Here is a 22,614-nt window from a genome sequence, read left to right as displayed (position 1 = left end):
ATAAATTCTCATTTTATGTACAATCCTATGTCTCTTTTTTTGCTGTTTGTTTATTCATTCCTTAATGATGTATCAGTGGTTCCCCCCCAATAACCTTTATTAGAAAACAACTGGAAACCAAACCATGCTGGACATCTGGATTGCTATGGGGACTGAAGGGTTTGTACTGTTGTGATGAACATGCTTCTAATGAATATCTATCTATCTATCTATCTATCTATCTATCTATCTATCTATCTATCTATCTATCTATCTATCTATCATCTATCTATCCATCCATCCATCCATCCATCCATATAGTCATTCTCTCTCTCTCACACACACATACATTTTACATATATATATAATGTAATTTACATGGAGGTCAGCATATTTTAAGCAATAACCAAAAACTGGAATAATCTAAATTTTGTATTTTATGTATGCATGTCTCTCTATTTATCTATCTATAGTAAAAATAACAAACATACATACAGATAGATACACATTTTGACATATAGACATACATGCATACATAGGGTATGTATGTCCACATTATCTATCTATCTATCTATCTATCTATCTATCTATCTATCTATCTATCTATCTATCTATCTATCTATCTATCTATCTATCTATCTATCTATCTATCTATCTATCTATCTATCTATCTATCTATCTATCTATCTATCTATCTATCTATCTATCTATCTATGGTCATAAAACTGGTATATCCTGTATGTATCTAAGGATGGATGGACGCATACGTTGTGTGTGTATACTGTAGTTCAACACATATAAACAGTGCAAACTTGAAACCAGTTTTTCTGCTTGAAATCCACTGACCTCCAAAACTCCCAATCATTTCATAATCACGTTGCTCTACAGTAACTTCTCGTTATCAGACTTGTACATCTATTAGTTTTTGATCAGTTCACATTTCTGACTTCAATTCTTCTTACACTTCTATTACATAAATGAATCTGAGCCCCCTCCCTCCACCATCACACGCACAAAAACAAATCTGTTCGATGAACGCTATTTCATGCAGCTGTTGATTTAAAATAGTGGCTCCTTTATATCCTTTAAGTGTCCATTTTCCACAGAAGGATTTCTCCGAGCCCCTCCTTTGGGCGTCACGCCAGTGAGCATGTGGGTGACCTTGAGGATGCATCCTCCCACACTTCTAGTGCTCAGTGTGATTCCGAACTGCGTGTGTGTGTGTGTGAGGGAATGACGAGGTGAGGGACAGATCTAAGGAAGGAAGAAGCCACTGTGAACATACCATCAGGTCTTCCCAAATGAGCCTTGTTTCCCTTGCGCTATGGTCAGGCTGAGCCAGATGGCCTGTCTCCTCCGGGAGTGTGTTGGTGGTGACCAGCAAATCATATAACACCAAAAAAATAAAAATAATAAAATAAATCACCACCGCAATCTCTCTTTTTTCGGAGCCGAGCGCTAGAATAGGCAAGGGTAGAAACATGAAGGCAATACGTTACTGTTTTTACATTCATTTAATTGTTTAAAAAGAATTTGATGATTATAATAAGGCCAGTGACAGCATAGTTGTTCAGGGTGTCCTAGAAGTCATGACTTGTCCCCCCCAACACTATAAAGTCAAAAGATAAATTTAGCAACGTACTTCGAATGCTGCATAGTGCTATTGCTAATGCGTAGGGATTCACGCTGGCCCCCATTGACCATTAGTTTATAGATTAAATCCGATATATTATGGTGCTGATACAATTTTTTTGACATTTTAATTGACTTCATATTAGGTTTGTCTAGAAAGTATTCAAAAGACAAAAAGATAGCAATAAATTCAGTCCTTTATCAGTCATATCATTATTATTTTTTTAAAATCCTTAGTGTTACCTGTATATAGAGGTCCTTCATGCTCGCTATATGGGAGGTATAAAAAGTGATTTTCAGCTTTGTGCTACTGTAAAACAGACTGAGAAATCAACACTCAGTGTATATGTGGTAAAGCACCACGAAAGGCAGTAATTTTTTTTTTTAAACCCCCTAAAAACAATTCTAAATACATAAGTTTATACACACCGATCAGGCATAACATGTCATTATAAGATTATGAGTGGTGAAGTGAATACCACTGATTATCTCTTCATCATGGCACCTGTTAGTGGGTGGGATATTATTAGGCGGCAATTGAACGTTCTGCCCTCTGCGTGTTAGAAGCAGGAAAAATGGGCGATGTCTAGACCGGCGGTCCCCAACCGTTTTTGAGCCACGGACCGCGGCCTTTAAGGTGTGGCGGATAAATACAACAAAATAAAATGATACGACCAACATAAAAACTGATATTTTCTAAATATAATAAACGTGAATCCACTGTGTTGTTGTTTGTTCATTTTGCTAGCTTGGGAGTTTCAATTTAGCGGTAATGTATTATGTGTTAGCTGCCGGAGCAGCCCCTTTAAGAAGGTAGCGGATGGAGGTAAGACATGTGACCGAGGCATCATGACATGCATCAAGAGTGAGTCATAGACAGATGTGGCTGAGAGAATCCGGTAATTTTCCTAAATAAAACAGAAATAACGTAAGTTATGTATTCTTTCTGTGCGGCCCAGTACCTATTGACCCGGGGGATGGGGACCACTGGTCTAGACGACTGGGTTAGAGCATATCCAAACTGCAGCTCTTGTGGGGATTCCTGATCTGAAGTGGTCCGTTTTTATCAAAAGGAACAGTGGTGAACCGGGGACAGGGTCGTGGGCAGCCGAGGCACATTGATGCACGTTGGCCCCTGTGGTCTGATCCAACAGACGAGCTCCTGTAGCTCAAATTACTGCAGAAGTTAATGCTGTTAATGAGTCAGGACTGTTTTGACAGCAAAAAAGAGGCAGGTGGTCATAATGTTACGCCTGATCGGTGTATATACAATAAAACCAAATTATGCATTCCGAAGATTCTCGTTTATTTCCATTCACAGAATGGACGAGAGAGGAGAAAAAAAACCGAACATAAATCTCTTGGGTTAAAGACAATACATAGACGGAAAGGCGAGAAGAGGAAGACTTGAACGAGACTGACAAATGGTCCTTGGGATTATTCGTAGCTTCAGTGGATCGTAGACATCTAGGGCGTATCGTTTAAAAATTCCGAGCGATTACATGTAAACTCCAGGCATTCAGTCAAAAATCGGCACATGAAACGGGTCGAATCGCCATATTTCATTCCATCCCGGGTCACCTCGGCTGTGGCTGTTTGTTGCCGAGCATTAGAGGAACGATGTAAACAGATATATCGTCACCGGAACCTTGTCTACCGCTCGACGTCCTCCAGCCGTGCTCGGTAAGAACTCCTCGAGCTTTCATCACCAACTCCTGGGCTGCCATTGTGTACCTAAATGACCAGAGAAATGCAGATCAACCAATATCAGGAAATAATGAGTTTGGGTTGTGTAGTGGAAAAAAAACTTTACTAGAGAAAAAAATGGCAAGGCATGTATTTAAACCACTAATTACAGCAGTTTGAAGAATATTAGTTTGCCAAAGCCGTCGTCAAGAAGATGATCGTGTCAGTGTACGTTAGAATTTTCCCGCTATTCTCAGTAAGGAAGTCAATGTAATACGTTACTGTGCTTAAGTACCGTAATTTCCGGACTATTAAGCGCACCCAAATATAAGCCACACCCAAAGATTTTTATTTTGAACATAAATAAGCCGCACCTGAAACTAATGAACTTTACACAGGCTTTAACGAAAGACAGTGTCTGTTACACAGCTTGTATCTAAACAGTAGCCTACCAAGAAAGTCATTGTTCACCGTCTTCCTCCTTCCTTTCACAACAATTTCTCTCGAGTGTTTATCTTTTAGCATCGTCGTGCGTTTAAAAATCACCATCGGTGAATCTTTTCTCCCGATGCCGTGCAGCTCAGAACACAGGTGAAGTGTGTTTTTTCATGGCCGGTTGTTTTCAGCGTGACGAATGATTCGCATTTCGTGTAGACAGTCCGAGTGAGCGGCAGGTCAAACGTCAGAGGAACCGCATCCATATTTATGATGTGGTGCGGCCCGATTCAGTGGGAGCGCATCTGATTTAATATAAAGACTTTCATTGGTTCACCTGAACCTGTTCCGCAATTTCATTGGTCTAATGTTATGGGGTTCACTTTTTTGGCTAAAGTTTGTGAAACCGGAAAAAACCCAGAAAAATCCAAATATTAGTCGCTTCATTGTTTAAGCCGCGGGGTTCAAAGCGTGGGGAAAAAAAGTAGCAGTTTATAGTCCGGAAAATACGGTAGTTTTTTTTTCCACGTATCTGCGATTTACTGAAGTATTTCTATTTGGGGTGGACTTTTTCTTCACTACATTTCAAAGTGAAATATTTTACTTTTTACAGCAAACCACCAATCAGGGTCGAGCGCACGCTCCGTTTTAAACTTGTTTTGATTGGCGCATTGTGTATCTACTGATCACCGACGTACAGCTCAGCATCAGTTCTTCAGCAAGCAGAACATTAGGTTTTCCGCTCATGATATTTTGAATAGAAATCAGTGTTTGACTCAATAATATATCATTCCATTAATAGACTGTTGTCTTTTCACATAAACTGAGTTGATTACGCAAAGAATCTTGTGACAAAAATGATAATAGGAAAATTATAGCCATAATAAATCATACATCTTTGGGTACTTATGTACATTTCAAGGCAAATACTTTAATACTTTTACTCAAGTGAACTTTTTTTCTACTTCATCCACCACTGCAATGCAGTGAAATTGCTGTTCAGTAGGGGTGACCCTATAATCGAAGATTTGATGCTTTTATAAGAGGAGCCTGATTCCAATCTTACAGTTGAATCTTCGCAGAGGTTTTAGAAAACAAGGATCATGCCATTCTGGTTATATATTTGGGGGTGGAGGTCCAAAATCTGATTACACATAGAACTACCGTTTTTCCCAATAAGTTAATAGTTGATATACAGCCTATTATGAAAACACTGTAAAATTATAATACTAAAAGAAAGAAGCTTTTAATAAATATTTTATGTCCCTAAATAAATCCCACCCCCCTTTGTGTACTCATTGTATATAATCCCCCTTCTTTGTACTATTTATTATGTTCATATTATTTATAACATTATTGATTCATTTATTATAATTTATTCAGATCAACCTGTACATATGTAAATATTTTTACAACGCTACCAATTCACTTGGCCTTGGACCGTCATGTGCCATAACTAAATCTAATCTAATCTAATCTGACAGATTGAAGTTTCACTTTTCATGGTCCGTGACTAACACAGGAGTAAATTTTAAATATATATTTACATTTTAAACATTGTCTGTATCGGTATATTCGGTTCTAATTTCATTCTGTAAATGAATTTTTGATTGTTTTTCGGGGCATCCATGTTGCACTGTACTCGCAGCCATTTAGAGCAGATTAGCCGATGAAATCGGATTTGCTGACGCATTAAATCCAAATCCTGCCTGCAGTAAAGCCGTTCTGCTGTTGTTTATTTATTAGCTTTATGGATCCAAAAAATGTAAAAGACAGGAGGTGGAGCTGGAGGTAGCAGAACTGAAGATGTTGAGGTTTTCGTTGGGAGTGATGAGGATGGACATGATTAGAAATGAGTTTATTAGAGGGACAGCCCATGTAGGACATTTTGGAGACAAGGTGAGGGAGGCGAGATTGAGATGGTTTGGACATGAGCAGAGGAGGGACATGGGGTATATCGGTAGGAGAATGCTGAGGATGGAGCCACCAGGTAGGAGGAAAAGAGGAAGACCAAGGAGGAGGTTCATGGATGTGGTGAGGGAAGACATGTAGGTAGTTGGTGTGAAAGAGGCAGATGTAGAGGACAGGGTGGTATGGAGACGGATGATCCGCTGTGGCGCCCCCTAATGGGAGCAGCCGAAAGAAGAAGAAGAATGGATCCAAAAAAAATAATTTTTTATAAAAAATGTTCTGCTCATTGAATTTAAATGTTATTAGGAATCTGGTGAATTTATCACTCGGTGTCGCCCCTATCATGATTCTACTATCAGTTGGCTATAGGCAAGACAATTCTGATTCAAATATATAAATACTTAGTTGGGGACACCCTTAGGAATTTCCCTATTTTTTGAACACAAGTCCAAGATTTACTAACAAACTGATGATTTTAAATAAGTGTTCATAAATACATTATATATAGCAGCAAAACTGTGAGTGTTAACGGCCGAAGAAAATTCACAGATGAATTATCCAGCTCCCTATGGACTACTTATAGACCCTAATTGCAGCCATGTTTCTTTCCTTCTATTATTTCTTTGCTTTATTGGCTCTTGCCATTTTCTCATGCACGTTTCTGCCATACTGTTGGACTTGCCTGTGATGGTTGTCAGGGTCACAGTTTCCAAGGAAACTAGTAACTGCCTCAGCCACATCCTTGTTGGAGAGAACATCCCATAAGCCATCTGTAGCCAAAACCATGACATCGTCAGGTCCGTGCTCAAACTGCTCCAAGTTGTACACTCTCACCTGCAAGCAACATGTACACGTCAATTCCGTTCAAATAGAAATGCTAATTGGTGTGTATTTTTTTTCTTCCCCTCTCAGATACTTTAAAAAAAGGTTGCACACCTCTGGCTTTTTCCTTCCGATTATTTGTCTGAGGACAAACATTCACTCAATCCTCAGTGTTATTCTGGGCACAGGTTGGACACAATTTCCAACACAACCATTGAGCTCTTTTATTCTTCTCAGAGCTCATAATCCACAGCACGACCCGAGTATGTTAGAATACATAGTTCTAGTTTAGAGTGACAGTTCAAGTCGAGATCAAGAAGCGAATCTAGAGTCTTGCTTGTTTTTGTGTAGATGAACTACGGCTGAACTGAAATGTGAGTACACCATGCAGTCAGGAACTGCAGCACCTCGAGAGAAGTTCTTGCGCTTAGGTTCACATCTGCTTGTTGGTAAAAAGGGGCTGCCGTGTCATTTACATTACACACACAAAAAAAAAAAGATCTACTGCACTGATCACAAGACTATCAATGTGTGCAACAGGAAATATATGCTCCATATTTTTCATATCCTTTTACTACAGGGGTCCCTAATCGAGGCCTGTGGGCCATGCCCCCACATTTGGAACGGCCCACTTAACAATGCCAGAGACATATTTACATTTTTTTTTATAATTGTTAATATATGGACTATTGGCTAAAAACCATACCGATCGTTTTTACGGCTTTCAGTCCTCTGTCATAATAAGAGCGCCCTCTAGAGACGAATCACTGACGCTATGTGCTGTATGTATTTACACGAGACTGCGCGCTGCACAGAGCGCGCTAATATTATACTTATTTCTTGAATTATCAATTATATTATAATATTTATTAATTTATATATTCATATATTCAAGTTCACGTTTATTTCTATAGCGCTTTTCACAATGGATAATGTCTCAAAACCGCTTTACAAAACTTAATCCCTGATGAGCAGCCTGGGGGTTTTTTTTCATAAAAAAATCTCCACAATAATACTGATAGTCACTCTGGCCCATGTAATTTTCTGTTACAGACCGACCCGGTCCCCATTAAAGAAAAAATCATGTGGTCCTCACAGAAAATTTGTGGGGACCCCTTCGTTACAGTCTTCATATTCAACTGATATCTTTATGTGTAGAATGTGTTAAAGATGTAAATAACTACCTCTGGACTGCAGGAGAGGAAAGGTTTAATGGAGATGTCTGTGCCATGAACCTTAAGATCATGATCACCAAGTCCTCTGGTAACACCAATAGTGGCCAACACCCGAGCCTGTGACACCAGAAGAGCGTTTACAATTCACTCTATTTCACTCGTTTGTCATTTATATCACATACAGTCTGTCAAAAGTTTGGGAACACCTAATCTTTATATTTTCGAGAGTTTAAGATGACTCAATGGCAGAACGATACAAGAATTGGACATCGAATGACTGGAAGAAAGTTCTGCACACAGATGAGTCCAAATGAGACATTTTTGCATTGAATTTAACCATGCTAGCTTAAGAATGTCCTTGTTATTAGATGTCTTATTGGCTTACTATAAAGAGCAGACCTATAATTTTATCATCATAGACTCATACCTTCTTCCCTCGCCGAAAACCAGTGGAAACTTCAGATCATCATCCTGCAAGGTTTTATATGCCCTGGGCAAAGAAACAGCACTTGAATAAGAGCATTTTGGAGCATAATCACCCTGAAGTGTAGACATAACATAAAATACGAGTTGTCTGTTAAATTTTCACTAACTGGAAATATTTGTGATATAACTTGAACAACTGTAAGTCGAAAGAACCAGCAAGTCCCTCCCTAGTCTCCTGATGTCACTATTTGAATACATTTAGACATCACGGAGACTTTGTAATCTACTTCTGGGTGTAGTTTTTCTTCAACTGGAAACCATTCACTGCAGCTGAGGGTGGTCCATATGAACAGCTTGAGAATCCATTAAGTTACCGTGGAGGGTTTAACTCAAGACCTCTGTCATTACGAGAGTGCCCTCTAGAGGCGAAACACTGTCGACACGTGCTGTATGTATTTTCACGAGACTGCGCGCTGCACGGAGAGCGCTATTATATTTCTTATTTTTTCATTATTATTTATATTATTATATTTTATAATGAATATAATCGTATGTTCAGTTTATTTCTTTAGAGCTTTTCACAATGGACATCGTCTCAAAGCAGCTTTACAGAATGTAAGAAGTACAGAACAGAATTTACTTATATTTAAATTTGTGTGTGTTTATCTCTGATGAGCAGCCTGGACGACTGTGGCAAGAAGAAATCTCCCTTAGATCGTATGAGGAAGAAACCTTGATAGGAACCAGACTCAAAATGAGAACCCATCCTCATTCGGGTTACACCAAGAGTGTGATTATAAATCATTAAACATTCCAAACACCAGAGTGTGAGAAATCTCATGAGTGATTATGAGTAATGTCCTTTCTACAGTCAGTTGGATTTGTGGAACCAAAAGCTCCTGAGCAACATATACATTAGCTCAATATCTAAAATTATTATAGATGGTAAAGACCAACTCCTTTATTCCAGAGCCTTTATATGTCTAATGATGGAGAAACAGTATATGGAGCATATGGAGCAAAAGAAAGCGTGTTTTTGTTTTTTACAAACACGTAAATGAAGTACTTCTTAATGAAACACTGTATAAACACAAAGAAAACTGCTTTACAATTATACATACAATGAACATATTCCATAATGTACTTTGTATACTCCTCATTTTCTACACATATTGTGCCTTGCATACATCTGTACAACTGTACATTCTGCCTAATATTTCACATACACACATTATATAAGTACACTATGCAATGTCAATACAGTTCTATCTATCTATCTATCTATCTATCTATCTATCTATCTATCTGTCTGTCTGTCTGTCTGTCTATCTATCTATCTATCTATCTATCTATCTATCTATCTATCTATCTATCTATCTATCTATCTATCTATCTATCTATCTATCTATCTATCTATCTATCTATCTATCTATCTATCCTACATCTTTAGGATGAGACATAAGACAAATGTCCAAAATCTTCATGAAATATATTTGTACAATATATATAAAATATAAACACTGTTACAGAGGTTTGGGCCTGAAATCATTATAAACAGATTTGCACTCAGTTGTCTATTAGGTGAAACCTGAATAATGATGTAACTATAATGAATGGACATTTGGTGTCTCTCAGATGACATGGGTTCCTCTCAAGGTTTTTTCCTTATACCATCTCAGGGAGTTTTTCCTTCACATTTTCGCCACTGGACCACTCATTAGAGATACACAGAGAAACTAACATTTATATTTGTAATCTATTTCAACTTGTAAAGCAGTTGTTGGGACAATGTTCATTATTCAAAGCTCTATACAAATACAATTTAACTGGATTGCACCACTCTGTTTATTTACATCGGAATAGCTGAAAATGTTTCAGTTTGAGGATTTTCAAAGCATATAATATTTCACCTGATGTTTGGGAACAATCTGATCAACTCGTTATGCAATGTATTCAGATATCAAATGCGATTTTAGTATAAAATCTATCAATACAAAATACTAAAAGTTATTAGACTATGATTTTAGACAGACTTTATGTGAAAAATCATGTTTTGATAAAAATGTGACTTTTGCATTAAAACATTTTTATGCTAATGTGCATCGTGATGTCATAGTAAACTTTAATTAATTATTCATCAAAAAATGCATTAACACGATTACGGAGAACTGTGTACGTGTCGACACGTGAGCGATGATATTACCTACATCTTTAAGATGAGACATAAGACAAATCCTGTTTGTAATGAAAAAAGTGACTTTTCAGTAAAATACGATTGTTTCTATTAATATATACATTTTTATATTTTCCATAATATATGAATAAAAAGAAAATCTGAAAAAAAAGGAATTCATTTGAAAAAGCAGGTCATGAAATAAATATTCCACATTAGTAAATGCGGTTTATACAAAAGTCCTAAGAAACCATTATAATATTTTTTTCTTTCTTGTGATCACGACTGAATTTCCCCCCCGAACATAACAATAGCGATTTTCCCGTTATCACGATTTTATTTTCCGACAAGTTCAGTGTCGCTAATTTGTCTCTGACGACAAAGTTGCAGACCCCACGGCCTCCTTTCTCTAGTGTCAGATGCTTAAGTGGAAGTTGTCACTTTGAGTCCCAGATCAAAGTAAAATCGAATATGATCATCCATGATGCTGCTTCTAGAACATGCTCTTTTCTCGCAAATGCAGAAAAATGAAGTACCGGTCACAACAAAACAACTTATGTTGAGATCGCTAGAAAATTGTTGTGATAACGAGAAATTATTTATTATGTCGAGAAGTAATACTACAATGCATGGCCTTTAAGGACTTCCTTAGGTTTATATGTTATTTAAAATTTGATTAAAAATCAGCTGACAGAAATCTCACATAGGGAAAACAAGCTTTTCATGGAAATCAAAATGATGACACTGTGCCAACTAGGCGATGCATTTCCCTTTACGACGCCTTGATCCAGAGCGACTTGATGTTAGAGGTTTTGCTCAAAGGCCCTGCATTTTAGTTTGGTGGTGCTGGGATTTGAACTTGTGACCTTCTGAGCCAGAGTCCAATGCCTTAACCACTGAGCTACCACTTCTCAGTTAAGAGCCTGGTTGTGAGTTTGAGAGTAGACGTTACACATGATATTGCAAAAAAAATGTAAATAAAATCTAAATATCTGAAGAAGAAAAAAAAAAATTGGCTTAGATCGATCTTTAAACACTATAATCCGCTGGTGCATAATCTAGAGAAGTGCTTGAATGTAAATAGTATTGTTCAAAATGCGTATATTATATTTGAGCCAAAAGGGTGGTGACCTGAAAGAGAACCTACTAATGAATATGTTTAGGAAATAAACAAAATATGAACACACAAAACCACGGTGAAATTTGCACTTACCAGCCTTTCATGCTGTAGTCTCTATACAGCATTCTCTTTCCCACCTCCCTTTTGCAAACTGTTCTAGGGAACTCCAAATGTGTGAACTCATTTCCCAACAAGTGAGGCTGCATAAAAGCCTGAGTGAGGAAAAAAAAACGACAGGTGATAGAAATGCCATCGAGTCTACCATTTTTTTTTTTTCAGTCAGATAAATGTGGATCAAACTTACGCTAGTTCTGAAAGAAGTATTGTAGCATAATGACTTACGATAGTAGATTTTAAAAAATGATGCATATCCTGTAAAGCTTGTCGAGTAAAATGTCTCCAGATCACCTACACAATATGGACAAAAGTTCGCTGACACCAGACTATAAGATCTCTATTGTTCTTTGTGAACATCTCTTTCCACATCCCCATTTTCTATTCTAATAACCACCATTCTTCTGAGATGTTCCACCAGATTTGGAGTGTGCTTGTGGAGATTTGTGCTCATTCAACCACAAGGGTGTTAGTAAAGTCAGGTACTGATGTAGATGAGATAAGGAGGTCTGGGGTGCAGTCAGCGTTCACATTCAATCCAGAAAAGGTTTTTTTCAGGACTGTTTTGGCAGCAAAATGGGACCAACACTTATTATTATTAGGCGGGTGGTCATAATGTTATGGCTGATTGGTGGCCGTAAAGTAATGTCTGGACGGTGTATAATAGATGTGATTCAAAGTTTTTAACACTTTTTTTTAGCTTTTACATTTTAGAGTAAACTGTTTATTTAATAGTCTAACACCCGTGCTTTTCTTACAGGAATCATTTATCAGTGGCATATTAATAGATTTTTGATTGTTATTACTAATAAAATGATTTCATTCTCTTTTATTTTGTGTATATCACATGATTTGCACGCTAGGCCACTGATGATAAAAAAAAATACATGACAACTAAAACAAAACAAAAAAACGTAAAAATCTTTGTATAAATACAGATCAATACAGTCAAACTCTTTTTAACCATCCAAAGGGTTATTATCTTTGCCTTTGTAAAAAGCTTTGATATAAAAGTTTCAAGAAAATGCCATAAACATCCAATCTTACGATGGTCCGAATAAACAAAAAGAACCGCTACCATTAAATTTTCTTAAAAGATGCCTTTTGTCCTACAGAATTTCTGTTAATATGGACTTTTTTTTTCTTACCAAACACTGAAGCCTCTGTCTCTCTGACTCCGGAGTGAAGGCACTTGACATCGGAATGATTTCCCCACCACGCAGAATGATGGCCCTGGTGGAGAAACAGAAAACACAACCGTGCCTTAAGGGGAAATTGAAAAGGTTGGTTCCTCTCACCAAACGTGGCTTGGTGTGACTGGAAAGTGAACATCCACATGTTTATATGTGTGCATATGAGTACTGTAACATAGCTTTGTCTGTATTGTACCCTTGTACCCCACACCACTGCTTACTATAGCTCATTGGAAACAAAGAGAAATCAAGGTCATGTGGTGCAAGATGTACCAGACGCAGGAGAAAACTGTGCACATGGGATGTTACACAGCTGTATTTCAGGATCCAGTCGCTGCTAAAGCGTGCGATGGATGTCAGCAGTTGTTACAATGCATTCTAAGGTGTACTAGATACAATTCTAACCAAACCCTTGGCATTTCAGGAAGCAGAAATAAGCTCAGATCAGCAAAATGGTCTCACCAAAGGACGTTTTTTTAATGTTCATGATTATCAGCAGAAATGATACGCTTCCAGAAGGGATGTTATAAAAAGCTTTACCTGCTGTCTCCTGCATTGGCCACGTAAAGCTTCCCCAGTAAGCACACGACTGCCAAAGCTGTACACCCTCCAGAGATATCATACACACACTTCTCTCGGCCAATATGCTTGTCCTGCAGGTGCGCAATCCCATAATAGTAAAAAACAAACAAACAAAAAAAAACAGTTAATAGGATCTAACAAAATGTCTTGAGTTGTTTATGAACAAACATACATTTCGTGAGCAAAGCATCACAACATCTTCGTAGGTCACGTACAGGAAACAGAATCGAGTAGTTCATCTTGTGAGACCTCTGGTCCAAGTTCGTTCCCCTCAATAGACGCTACACAATGCAGGTTTCTTCGGTCCGAATCTTAACATTATTGCTACAATAATTATAGTTATTATTGGGGTCACGTGACGACAGAACTACCGACACGTACCAGAAGATATGAGAGGTGAGCTGCTTATTTTGTTAATTTGACCTAAGCTGCTTTGTCATATACCATATAAATGATTGGAACTGTAGTCATTAATTCGTGTATGTAAAGGTTTTGGGGAATCTCATTTTTCAATATGTACCCTTTTATTTTATTTGTGATCAAAATGAACTAAATGACTAAAAAACAGATTTGTTTATTTTGATGAATGAAAGACTAAAATGAGCAGATCTTCCCATCACTATTTAAACCATGTGCACACAAGTCAAACTTTGTCTGCCATCTAGTGGCTATTCACAAGAAACCGACAGGAACCAGGACAAATTTGCTGGTACCCCTAAAAATATACCTAATGTCTCAAATGAGTTTTTAGTTTTCTTAAAAATGTGCCAAAATGCATACTGACACGCCACGATGCATCTGAGAGAATGTGCTTTGGAGAAATGAGACCACAAAGAAAACAAGTAGACCTAGTGGTGAAACATGGAGGACGCTTGATTATGTTTTTGTCTGGCATTGTGGAGCCTTGAATCTGAGTAGGCCACGAAGAAAACTCCCAACCACCGAACCATTCAGAAACAAAACCTACTGCCCATCATCAGAAAACCAAAAGTGGAAAGACCAAAACAATGAACGATTCCAAACTCAAGCTATTCCTGAACTCGATCGGAATCTCTGCCTTACGTTTTATTATATTTTTCTCTGAAAATATGTATTCAATTATTCCCAAGAGTCTATTTTCTTTATTTCATAACCATTCTCTATATAGATTCGAATCTAGGTTTCTTGAAGTCATTATTTTAACCAATCAGATTGTAATTTTTACTTAAAGACACGTATAAACATGTCATCATTTCCGGCTCCTTTGATTGGACGGTCAGAGCGCACGCTAGACAGAGCCTTTAATCCGCATCTGTAAAAACCTGCATATGCTCAAATATATTAGTGTCGATTTAATTTTTTATTCTGCGATAACTGACAGAGGAGAAGAAATGGTTTTGGTCGCAAATACGCTCTCAAGGACGGCTTCCCTGTAGAATTTGCATAAAAACACACAATTTGGTTTGATTTCAAATTTTAAAAAAAAGCACAAAAATGCAGGGAAACCTTAAAGGGTTAATATCATGCTTCTGCTTGAGATGATGTACGTGGGTGGTGAAGCTGTGGCTACAGTGAAAGGAGACTTTTTGTATTGTGTTTATTGGGTTTCTTGCTTTAGTGATGGCTTTTATTCTCACTGTATGAGATTCCTTTGTGTGAAGACTTTTATACTGCGTTTCTGTATAATATTAAAGGTTTCTATAGCCGTGGTGTCATAATGATGGTATTAAAAGGTGGAGTGAATCAGGTTGGACACCACTGAAGGCCATTTAACATCTATGCAGTCTGAAGAAAAGTGGTTGAGATGTACAGAAGTTTTGTTTGTGGCTGATTGCCTCTAAAGATTAACCATCAATTTACATTTATGGCATTTGGACAACTAAGCAGCTATGGGGTTAAGGGCCTTGCTCAGGGGTCCTGGAATGGCAGATTGGTGTGGCTGGGATTTGAATTTATGACCTTTAGATCCAAAGTCCAACACATTAACCACTGAGCTTTTACCTTCTAACTTGTTTTATTATTTAAAATGTTCTATTAAATCCAAACTCAAATGCAAAGTGGATGATGACTTTAGTTATTTCTGGGAAAACTGTGGGTTCTACTTTTTTTTCATGGAGGAACCCCAACAAATTTGTCCACATCCATGTTTATTTCCAAAGCAAAAAGGGTTGAATTTTCCAGTTTATTCACCAGCTCTAAAATACAACAAACCCTATCAGCCATGCCACGGTCTTCCAAACTCACCATCTCTTTGAACGCATTTTCAATTGCACCAATCACCAGGCTTTCCTGCTTTACTTTCTTCTCCATTAGGAATCGTGGAGTTAGCGTGTTAGGCGAACCTGGGGCTCCTGCAGCACCTCGCAGCGACGCGGCTCTGGACAACGCTCGCTGTGATGAGCCTCCGTTTGGCCGAATGTACAGGCTGGCCTCCTCGCCATAACAAGTAGGGGGCTGCAGGGAAGGCTTCTGCAGGATTTCCAGCACACTCTGCAGCTGCTCCTCAATATGCAGGTGCAGGAGCTTGGATGCGAAGACCGCGGCACCTGAACCAGCATGGCCATCAAAGAGCGCCCAGTAGTGGAAATACAGATCTTCCTCCTCATGCTTGAGGCAAATGCATAACACATACATACTATGCCAACACTGATATATTTCCTTACACACTCTAAGACAAAAGTATTGGGACACCTGACATTTCCAGCAATATGTGCTTCTTCCTCATACTGTAACCACAAACTTGGAGGTACACAATTATATAAATGTATCGAACAACCTGTATAAGCATTTAAGATCTTGATTTCGAAGCGCTTGTAATCTGGGCATTTTCACCCTATATCAGTACCTGGCTTTACTAACACCCTCGTGGCTGAATAAGCATACATTTCCACAAGTACACTCTGAAATCTAGTGGAACATCTTCCCAGAAGAATGGAGGTTATTATAATTGGGAATGGGGACTATATGTGGTATTAGATGTCTATATGTTCAGGTTTTTATAGCAGGTTACTCAAGATGTTCCACTCCAACCCCTCTACCACTCCAATGTAAAGCAGATCTTCACAAATCTGATTTGTTCACAGGGGAATTGTCTTGCTGGAAAATGTTTGGGTCTCCTAGTTCAACAGAAGGGAAGATTTAATGTTAATGCATCTATAGTGCCCCCAACTTTGTGGAAAAAAAAAAATGCTGGAAAATAGGGGTAAATTGATTCATCGGTTTTATCTGCAAAAATCCAGACAGATAGTTTTTCTGGGTTGCTGTATACAGTAGAAAAGCGGTTTCTAGAGGTGATTCACTGACACCACATGCTCTTTATTTAAAGTGTCTCTTTTTTTTTTTTTGATTATTTGGAAAATGGATTTTTGTTTCTGTTCGAAAGCATGTCTTTTTATTATCCTCAATATTTATTACTATAATTAATATATTTAAATTGATTTCATTTAGCACATTTTTTATGATTCAGTACTGTTCAGTACTATTTCACATGGACTGGTATTTCTATTTTTTTATTTTTTAAATCCAGTATTCATTTTTCAGCACGATCCAACCAAGCTATCAGTATCGGAAAAATCCATTATCAGTCAACTTATACTGGAAATGTCAAGTGTCCCAATACATTTGTCCATAAAGTGTGTATACAAAGCCATACATTTGTCATATTTTAAAAACTATTTCATAATTATATCTTTAAATTCACTATAAAATCAAGCTTTTCAACTTATTCTTGGAAACTTCTAAATGATTCAGCACGTCCAATGCTCACCCTATTTTATTAATTAAACCATTACGTGAGTCATCACTTATTTCTTTTACATTTGATTGGATTAGAAAAAAAGAAAAGTCAATGCTAAGCTCGTTGCATGCTGTAAGACTTGATAAGGCACTCACCAAGCTCTCCTGAGTGACAGAGTCGTCCTTAGACTCCAAAGACTCTCTGGTTGGTAATGAAGATCGCCTCCTGGTGGTGGGAGTGTAGTTAGGACTGGCTGGATCAGCAGGTCTTTTCCTCAGCTCCACCACCTCACAGCAGGCCTGGTCTTCATTCAGAGCACTCTTACCCGCATTAATTACCCTAAACACATAAAATAGCAAATATTAAACAAAAAAAATTTCAAAAAATTAACAAATGATGCAAGTTATACAAACTATACTTCAATAATAAGTAGTCCCTTTATATATATATATATATATATATATATATATATATATATATATATATATATATATATATATATATATATATATATATATAAAAATAAAAATAAAATTTCCCTTGTGCTAGTTTTTCAGGCTCATTTTACATTAAACATTTAAGCCATCATTATACTCGCAAGAATACAAAAAAATATAGAAATTCATGGAACCTGGTTATTTTAAAATGATTGTTTTTATATTTGAAGATGGCAATTTTAAGCATGACAGTTTGGATTTCTGTGAAATAGTAACGCTTTAAAGTAAGATTCAATTTGTTACATTAACTGCAGTAAAAGTATTGTTTATTTGGTAATTTTTACATTTACTAATACATTTTGAAATGAAGTTAATTTTATCTGTTAACTTAATGCATTATGAGGCCTAACATGTATGAGGTACAGGAAGCAGTCTTGCGTGTCAAAGTAAACAGCAGGTGGTGTCAGTGATTCACCCTAGAGGCCGCTATCGTACTGTATAATGCTCTAGCAACCCGGAAAAACTATCGGTACGGATATTTGCCAATAGTCAAATAGTCAAATTGCCAAAAATAATTACATTTCCCCTTCACTTAAACTACGAGACCCAAACCTGTTCCAGCATGACGATGCCCCTGTGTGCAAAACCAGCTCCATGGTGATATGCTTTACATGGGTGAAAGATCTTGAGTGGCCTGCTAGGACCTCAACCCTATTGAACACCTTTTGGATGAATGTGAAAACTGACTGCAACCCAGGCCTCTCACCTTACCTACACAAGTGCCTGACTTTACCAAGACACTTGTAATTACATGAATCTCTACAAGCATACTGCAAATATTTTGTAGAACATTTTCCCAGAAGAATGAATGATATAAGAACAGCAAACGGGCCCTAAATGTGGAGTGGGATGTTTAAAAAAAACACATACCAACCTTATGGTTAGTATCCACAAATTTACCATACCATCGTTTATATAGTATGGTACATTTATGTTGGTTTCAATTACTTTAAATAAAGTATAAATGACAAAATAACGTAATTTCTACACTTTCTTCAATCTTTATTATTTATTCATTAGAACTGCTAGATACTAAAATATTTATCATAACTTCAATATACTGAAATATTTATATCTCCTTAAGCATTTCATGAAGTTGAATCTGGCATCTTGTATGAAAAAAAGTGCAATAAGGAAAACAGATCTTGTATGGTTTGTACAATTCCTCACATTCTCAAACCCACATCTGTTCTTCATTATCCTACTACTACAGGAAGTAAAGTGAGAAACCATTCATTTCCTTTTGGAGTAAAAAAAATACCAACAAATACCAGGCATTAACAAATAGCCTAAGAGAAATCCTGTAAAAGAATTTTGATGTGAAGGGGGATTTTTGTTAATCAAAGTTTGTCATCGTTGATGTTTAATATTAGAGGTCGACTGATTCATTGGTTTTGCCCATTATTCTGCACCGATTGTTGATTGCTGTAGACTATCGGCAAAAAGTCATACTGATAGTTTTTCCGGGTTGCAATATACAGTACAATATTGGCCTCTAGTGGAAAATCACTGACACCACCTGCTGTTTATTTAAAATATTAATTTTGGATGTAACTGTTTTTATTTATTTAAAGTTTTAATTTTGTTTTTGTCAGTTTAAATGCCTGTCTTTTGTTTTCCTCTATATTTATTAGTATATTAATATTTATTACATTTAGCATATTTTTATGAATAATTTATTTTTTTTAAACAAAGTTCAGTATTATTTTACATGGAGTGTTATGCTTGTTTGTTTTTATCCAGTATTCATTAAAAAAAACTATGGCTTGATGAATCAATTATCAGCAAATACGATCTAACCTAGCTATCGTTATCAGTAAAATGGGTAGACATCTATTTAACATAACACACCGACCTGAATTCATGTAACTGAAATGTGAAAGCTGCTGATGTATAGATGACCAATTGATAAAAAAAAAAAACACAGTATTTAAAATGTTGGACTGATTTGTAGCTGGCTTGAGAACATATTAACCAAGTCAGTATTCATGGCCTTGATTTGAGAGCATTCCCATCTGGATAGGTAGAAATAAAGCTGAACATTAACTTTGGATAGATTTGCAAAGACACTACCATGTTTTATTGATCTTACAAAACAATCTTACATATCCCTGAATATGTCTGCATCTGCAGCTTTTAAGGATTCACTAACAGTCAATATATTGATCATTCCATTAACTAATGGCTCTATGAAAGCAACAAGGTATATGCAATGTAGAGTTATTCTCTATCCAAATGGAATTTTTAGTGTGGCCAAGAGACCAGCTGCTTGGAAGTTGAAAGCACCTGCACTGGCATGTTCCTCTGATCTACTGCCTACTGTGTGTGTGTGTGTGTGTGTGTGTGTGTGTGTGTGTGTGTGTGTGTGTGTGTGTGTGTGTGTGTAAAACATGGATGACCAAAATTAAAACAAGCCAGGGCACATTATTATTATTATTATTATTATTATTAGCATCAGCAGCATATACTGACTATTGTCCTAAAAAAAATGACAGAACGAGCAAGTCAGCATTTTCTCTCACAATCACTATCTATCTCCACCCATCTCTCGATCTCTCTATCTCTCTTTCTAGATTTCTCCTTTTTTCTCTCTTTCTCAATCCTATACTATCTTAATCCATTCATCTCACTTTCTATCTCTTTATACACCTCTTATCTATCTATCTATCTATCTATCTATCTATCTATCTATCTATCTATCTATCTATCTACACCTCTCTCTCTTTCTCTCTATCCATCCATCCATCTCTTTATACACCTATCTATCTATCTATCTATCTATCTATCTATCTATCTATCTATCTATCTATCTCTCTCTTTATACACCTCTCTCTTTCTCTATCCATCCATCCATCTCTTTATACACCTCTTACTCTTTCTCTCTCTCTCTCTCTCTCCATCCATCTTTTTATACACCTCACTATCTATCTATCTATCTATCTATCTATCTATCTATCTATCTATCTATCTATCTATCTATCTATCTATCATAAGTAATGAGTAATGAGTAATGGGAGGTGAAGCTGCACTGCAGAGAAACCTTCAGGAGCAGATCTGGAGGACAGGGCGCTTACTCTGCATAGCCGGTGGACCAGGGCAGCCTGCTGTCTTCCCTGACGTGCACGACGGGTCTGTCGATGTGATCGGTCACACCCTCCATCTGATCCGCACTCAGGCCGAGGAATTCGGGGCGGGAGTACGGGAATCTCAGCGGTAAATTAGTCCCTCCATCGTCGTTGTCTTTCTGCTCGTTTGCACCACCGCCGCCGCCGCCGCCAGAAGCCATGATGCCGCCGATCATGTGGGAAACGGCGGATCTCATCCGTGTCAGCATGCCGAGAGAGGAGATACAGACGTGCCGCAGTGTAGTCGCCGGAATTCAAGGCTTTAACGCATAACCCGATACCATAAACACATTGACCGGCCAACTTCATCCAGCTCCTGCAGCACGGAGTCAACGCGGAACTGAACTCCTGCTCCATGACGTCATGGTGCCCAACCTGCCCCGCAGTCCTCATAGTGGTCCGAGCTTCCTGACTTTTCAGCAGATGGCCCACTTCTCTTCATCTTTACCTCCTCTTCCTTCATTTTCATTGTAACGTTTATTTACAATGGAATCAGGAATGTGCAAAAAAAAATTATAATAAAAAAAAAAATCCCACATATAGATCACTCCATTGTAAGAAAAAGGTTTTAATAATATAAAAAAAAAAAAAAACAAGAAATCATTGACCAAAAATGATCAAGAATTTACCAAATGCACTCCAGAGGCACTCCTATTCATATTCATATGTGTACACACATACACACAAAAACAAAGAAAGAAAATAAACAGACATATAGAACACGTAAGAAAAAATGATAAAATATTGAGTTTTTAATGGTCTGAACAAGAAATCAAAGAAAATGATCAAGAATTAACTAAATCCTGTCTTGGGATACTCCTATACCAACATTTCACCATTTCAATAGACTTCCTGCTTCCTCCAAAAAAAATTAGCAGAGAGGTGAATTGACTTGAGTTGATATTCTTCTTTTTTCTCTTCTTTCTTCTTCTGTCTCTACATCACCTCTTTTGAACCAACCATCTGCATGTCTTCCCACACACATCTATTAATCTCCACCTTGGCCTTCCTCTTTTCCTCCTGCCTTTCAGCTCCATCCTCATAATTCTTCTAACGATATACCCATGTTCCTCCTCCTCTGCACATGTCCAAACCATCTCACCTCATCTCCAAAAACTCCTAACCTTCCCCTAATAAACTCATTTATCCTGTCCATCCTCGTCACTCCCAGTGCGTCTTCAAATCTGCCACCTCCAGCTTTGCCTCCTGTCTTTTTTCTTCAATGCCACTGTCTCAAAACCTTCTAACTTTTCCACCCACTCCACCCTGCCTGCACTCTTTTCTTCAGTTCTCCAACACACCCTTCATTACTCAGCACAGTTGACCCCAGAGATTTCAACTCATCGACCTTCACCACCTCGACTCCTTGCAACAGTACTACTCCACTGCCCTCACACGCCCTTATTCAGAACGATGATTTAGTGCACAGCTTCAATACAGCCTTGCAGGTCTGGGAGGCATGGGTAGTTATGTCTGTAGAACACAGTTTTAGGGGACACTGACCGAACATTTCGTCTTAGCTAAGCATATGGGACTAAAGGCTACTGTTCAGGCTCATGGCCGATGACCCATGACCCATGTTTTCGCATCAGTGGATAGAAGGATACAGCATGTTCCACAGCCAACCAGAGCACACGGGAGGTTTAAAGTCAGGGCAAAGGCTATCAGTGGTGACTGATTTAACTATATTGATTGTGGAAGTGCTAGAACAAAACATCAGTAATAATTAGATACATGATTGTACAGTGCTATTGGTTGAATTTATTTTTGGAATTTTAAAAAAGTAACCCGGTAGGAGAATGCTGAGGATGGAGACACCAGGAAGGAGGAAAAGAGGAAGACCAAAAAGGAGGTTTATGGATGTGGTGAGGGAAGACATGCAGGTAGTTGGGTTAAAAAAGGCAGATGTAGAGGACAGGGGGGGGTATGGAGAAGGATGACCTGCCGTGGCGCCCCCTAATGGGAGAAGATGAAAGAAGAAGAACTGATTTGATGACTATGCTGTAAAGTAAATCCTTAAGGAGTATAA

The 22,614-nt window shown here is 37.7% G+C and overlaps 1 protein-coding gene across 1 annotated transcript; it reads right to left on the bottom strand.

The window, feature by feature from the left end:
- Nucleotides 1-2,896: 2,896 nt before the first annotated feature.
- ppm1h (protein phosphatase, Mg2+/Mn2+ dependent, 1H) lies at nucleotides 2,897-21,227 on the bottom strand. Its single transcript, XM_046859751.1, has 11 exons — nucleotides 20,535-21,227; nucleotides 17,119-17,302; nucleotides 15,472-15,834; nucleotides 13,207-13,319; nucleotides 12,622-12,706; nucleotides 11,453-11,571; nucleotides 8,068-8,130; nucleotides 7,909-7,930; nucleotides 7,650-7,757; nucleotides 6,326-6,477; nucleotides 2,897-3,345 (listed from the first exon to the last, which is right to left on the bottom strand). Exons 1-11 carry the CDS (start codon nucleotides 20,792-20,794, stop codon nucleotides 3,189-3,191), a joined length of 1,626 nt encoding a protein of 541 aa, XP_046715707.1. The 5' UTR covers nucleotides 20,795-21,227; the 3' UTR covers nucleotides 2,897-3,188.
- Between the last annotated feature and the right edge of the window lie 1,387 nt (nucleotides 21,228-22,614).

This window comes from Silurus meridionalis, chromosome 10 (genome assembly GCF_014805685.1).
Source record: "Silurus meridionalis isolate SWU-2019-XX chromosome 10, ASM1480568v1, whole genome shotgun sequence".
In the NCBI taxonomy this organism is placed as follows: domain Eukaryota; kingdom Metazoa; phylum Chordata; class Actinopteri; order Siluriformes; family Siluridae; genus Silurus; species Silurus meridionalis.
The sequence above is the reverse complement of the archived record's forward strand: the minus strand, read 5'-3'. Positions and strand labels throughout refer to the sequence as shown.

Coding starts and splice junctions, on each gene's coding strand:
- ppm1h (XM_046859751.1), bottom strand. CDS start 20,794: ATGCTGACACGGATGAGATCCGCCGTTTCCCACATGATCGGCGGCATC. Junction 11,572..12,621: donor GACAGAGGCTTCAGTGTTTG/GTAAGAAAAAAA, acceptor TTCCTCACTCAG/GCTTTTATGCAGCCTCACTT. Junction 8,131..11,452: donor GACTACAGCATGAAAGGCTG/GTAAGTGCAAAT, acceptor TTCTTTGCCCAG/GGCATATAAAACCTTGCAGG.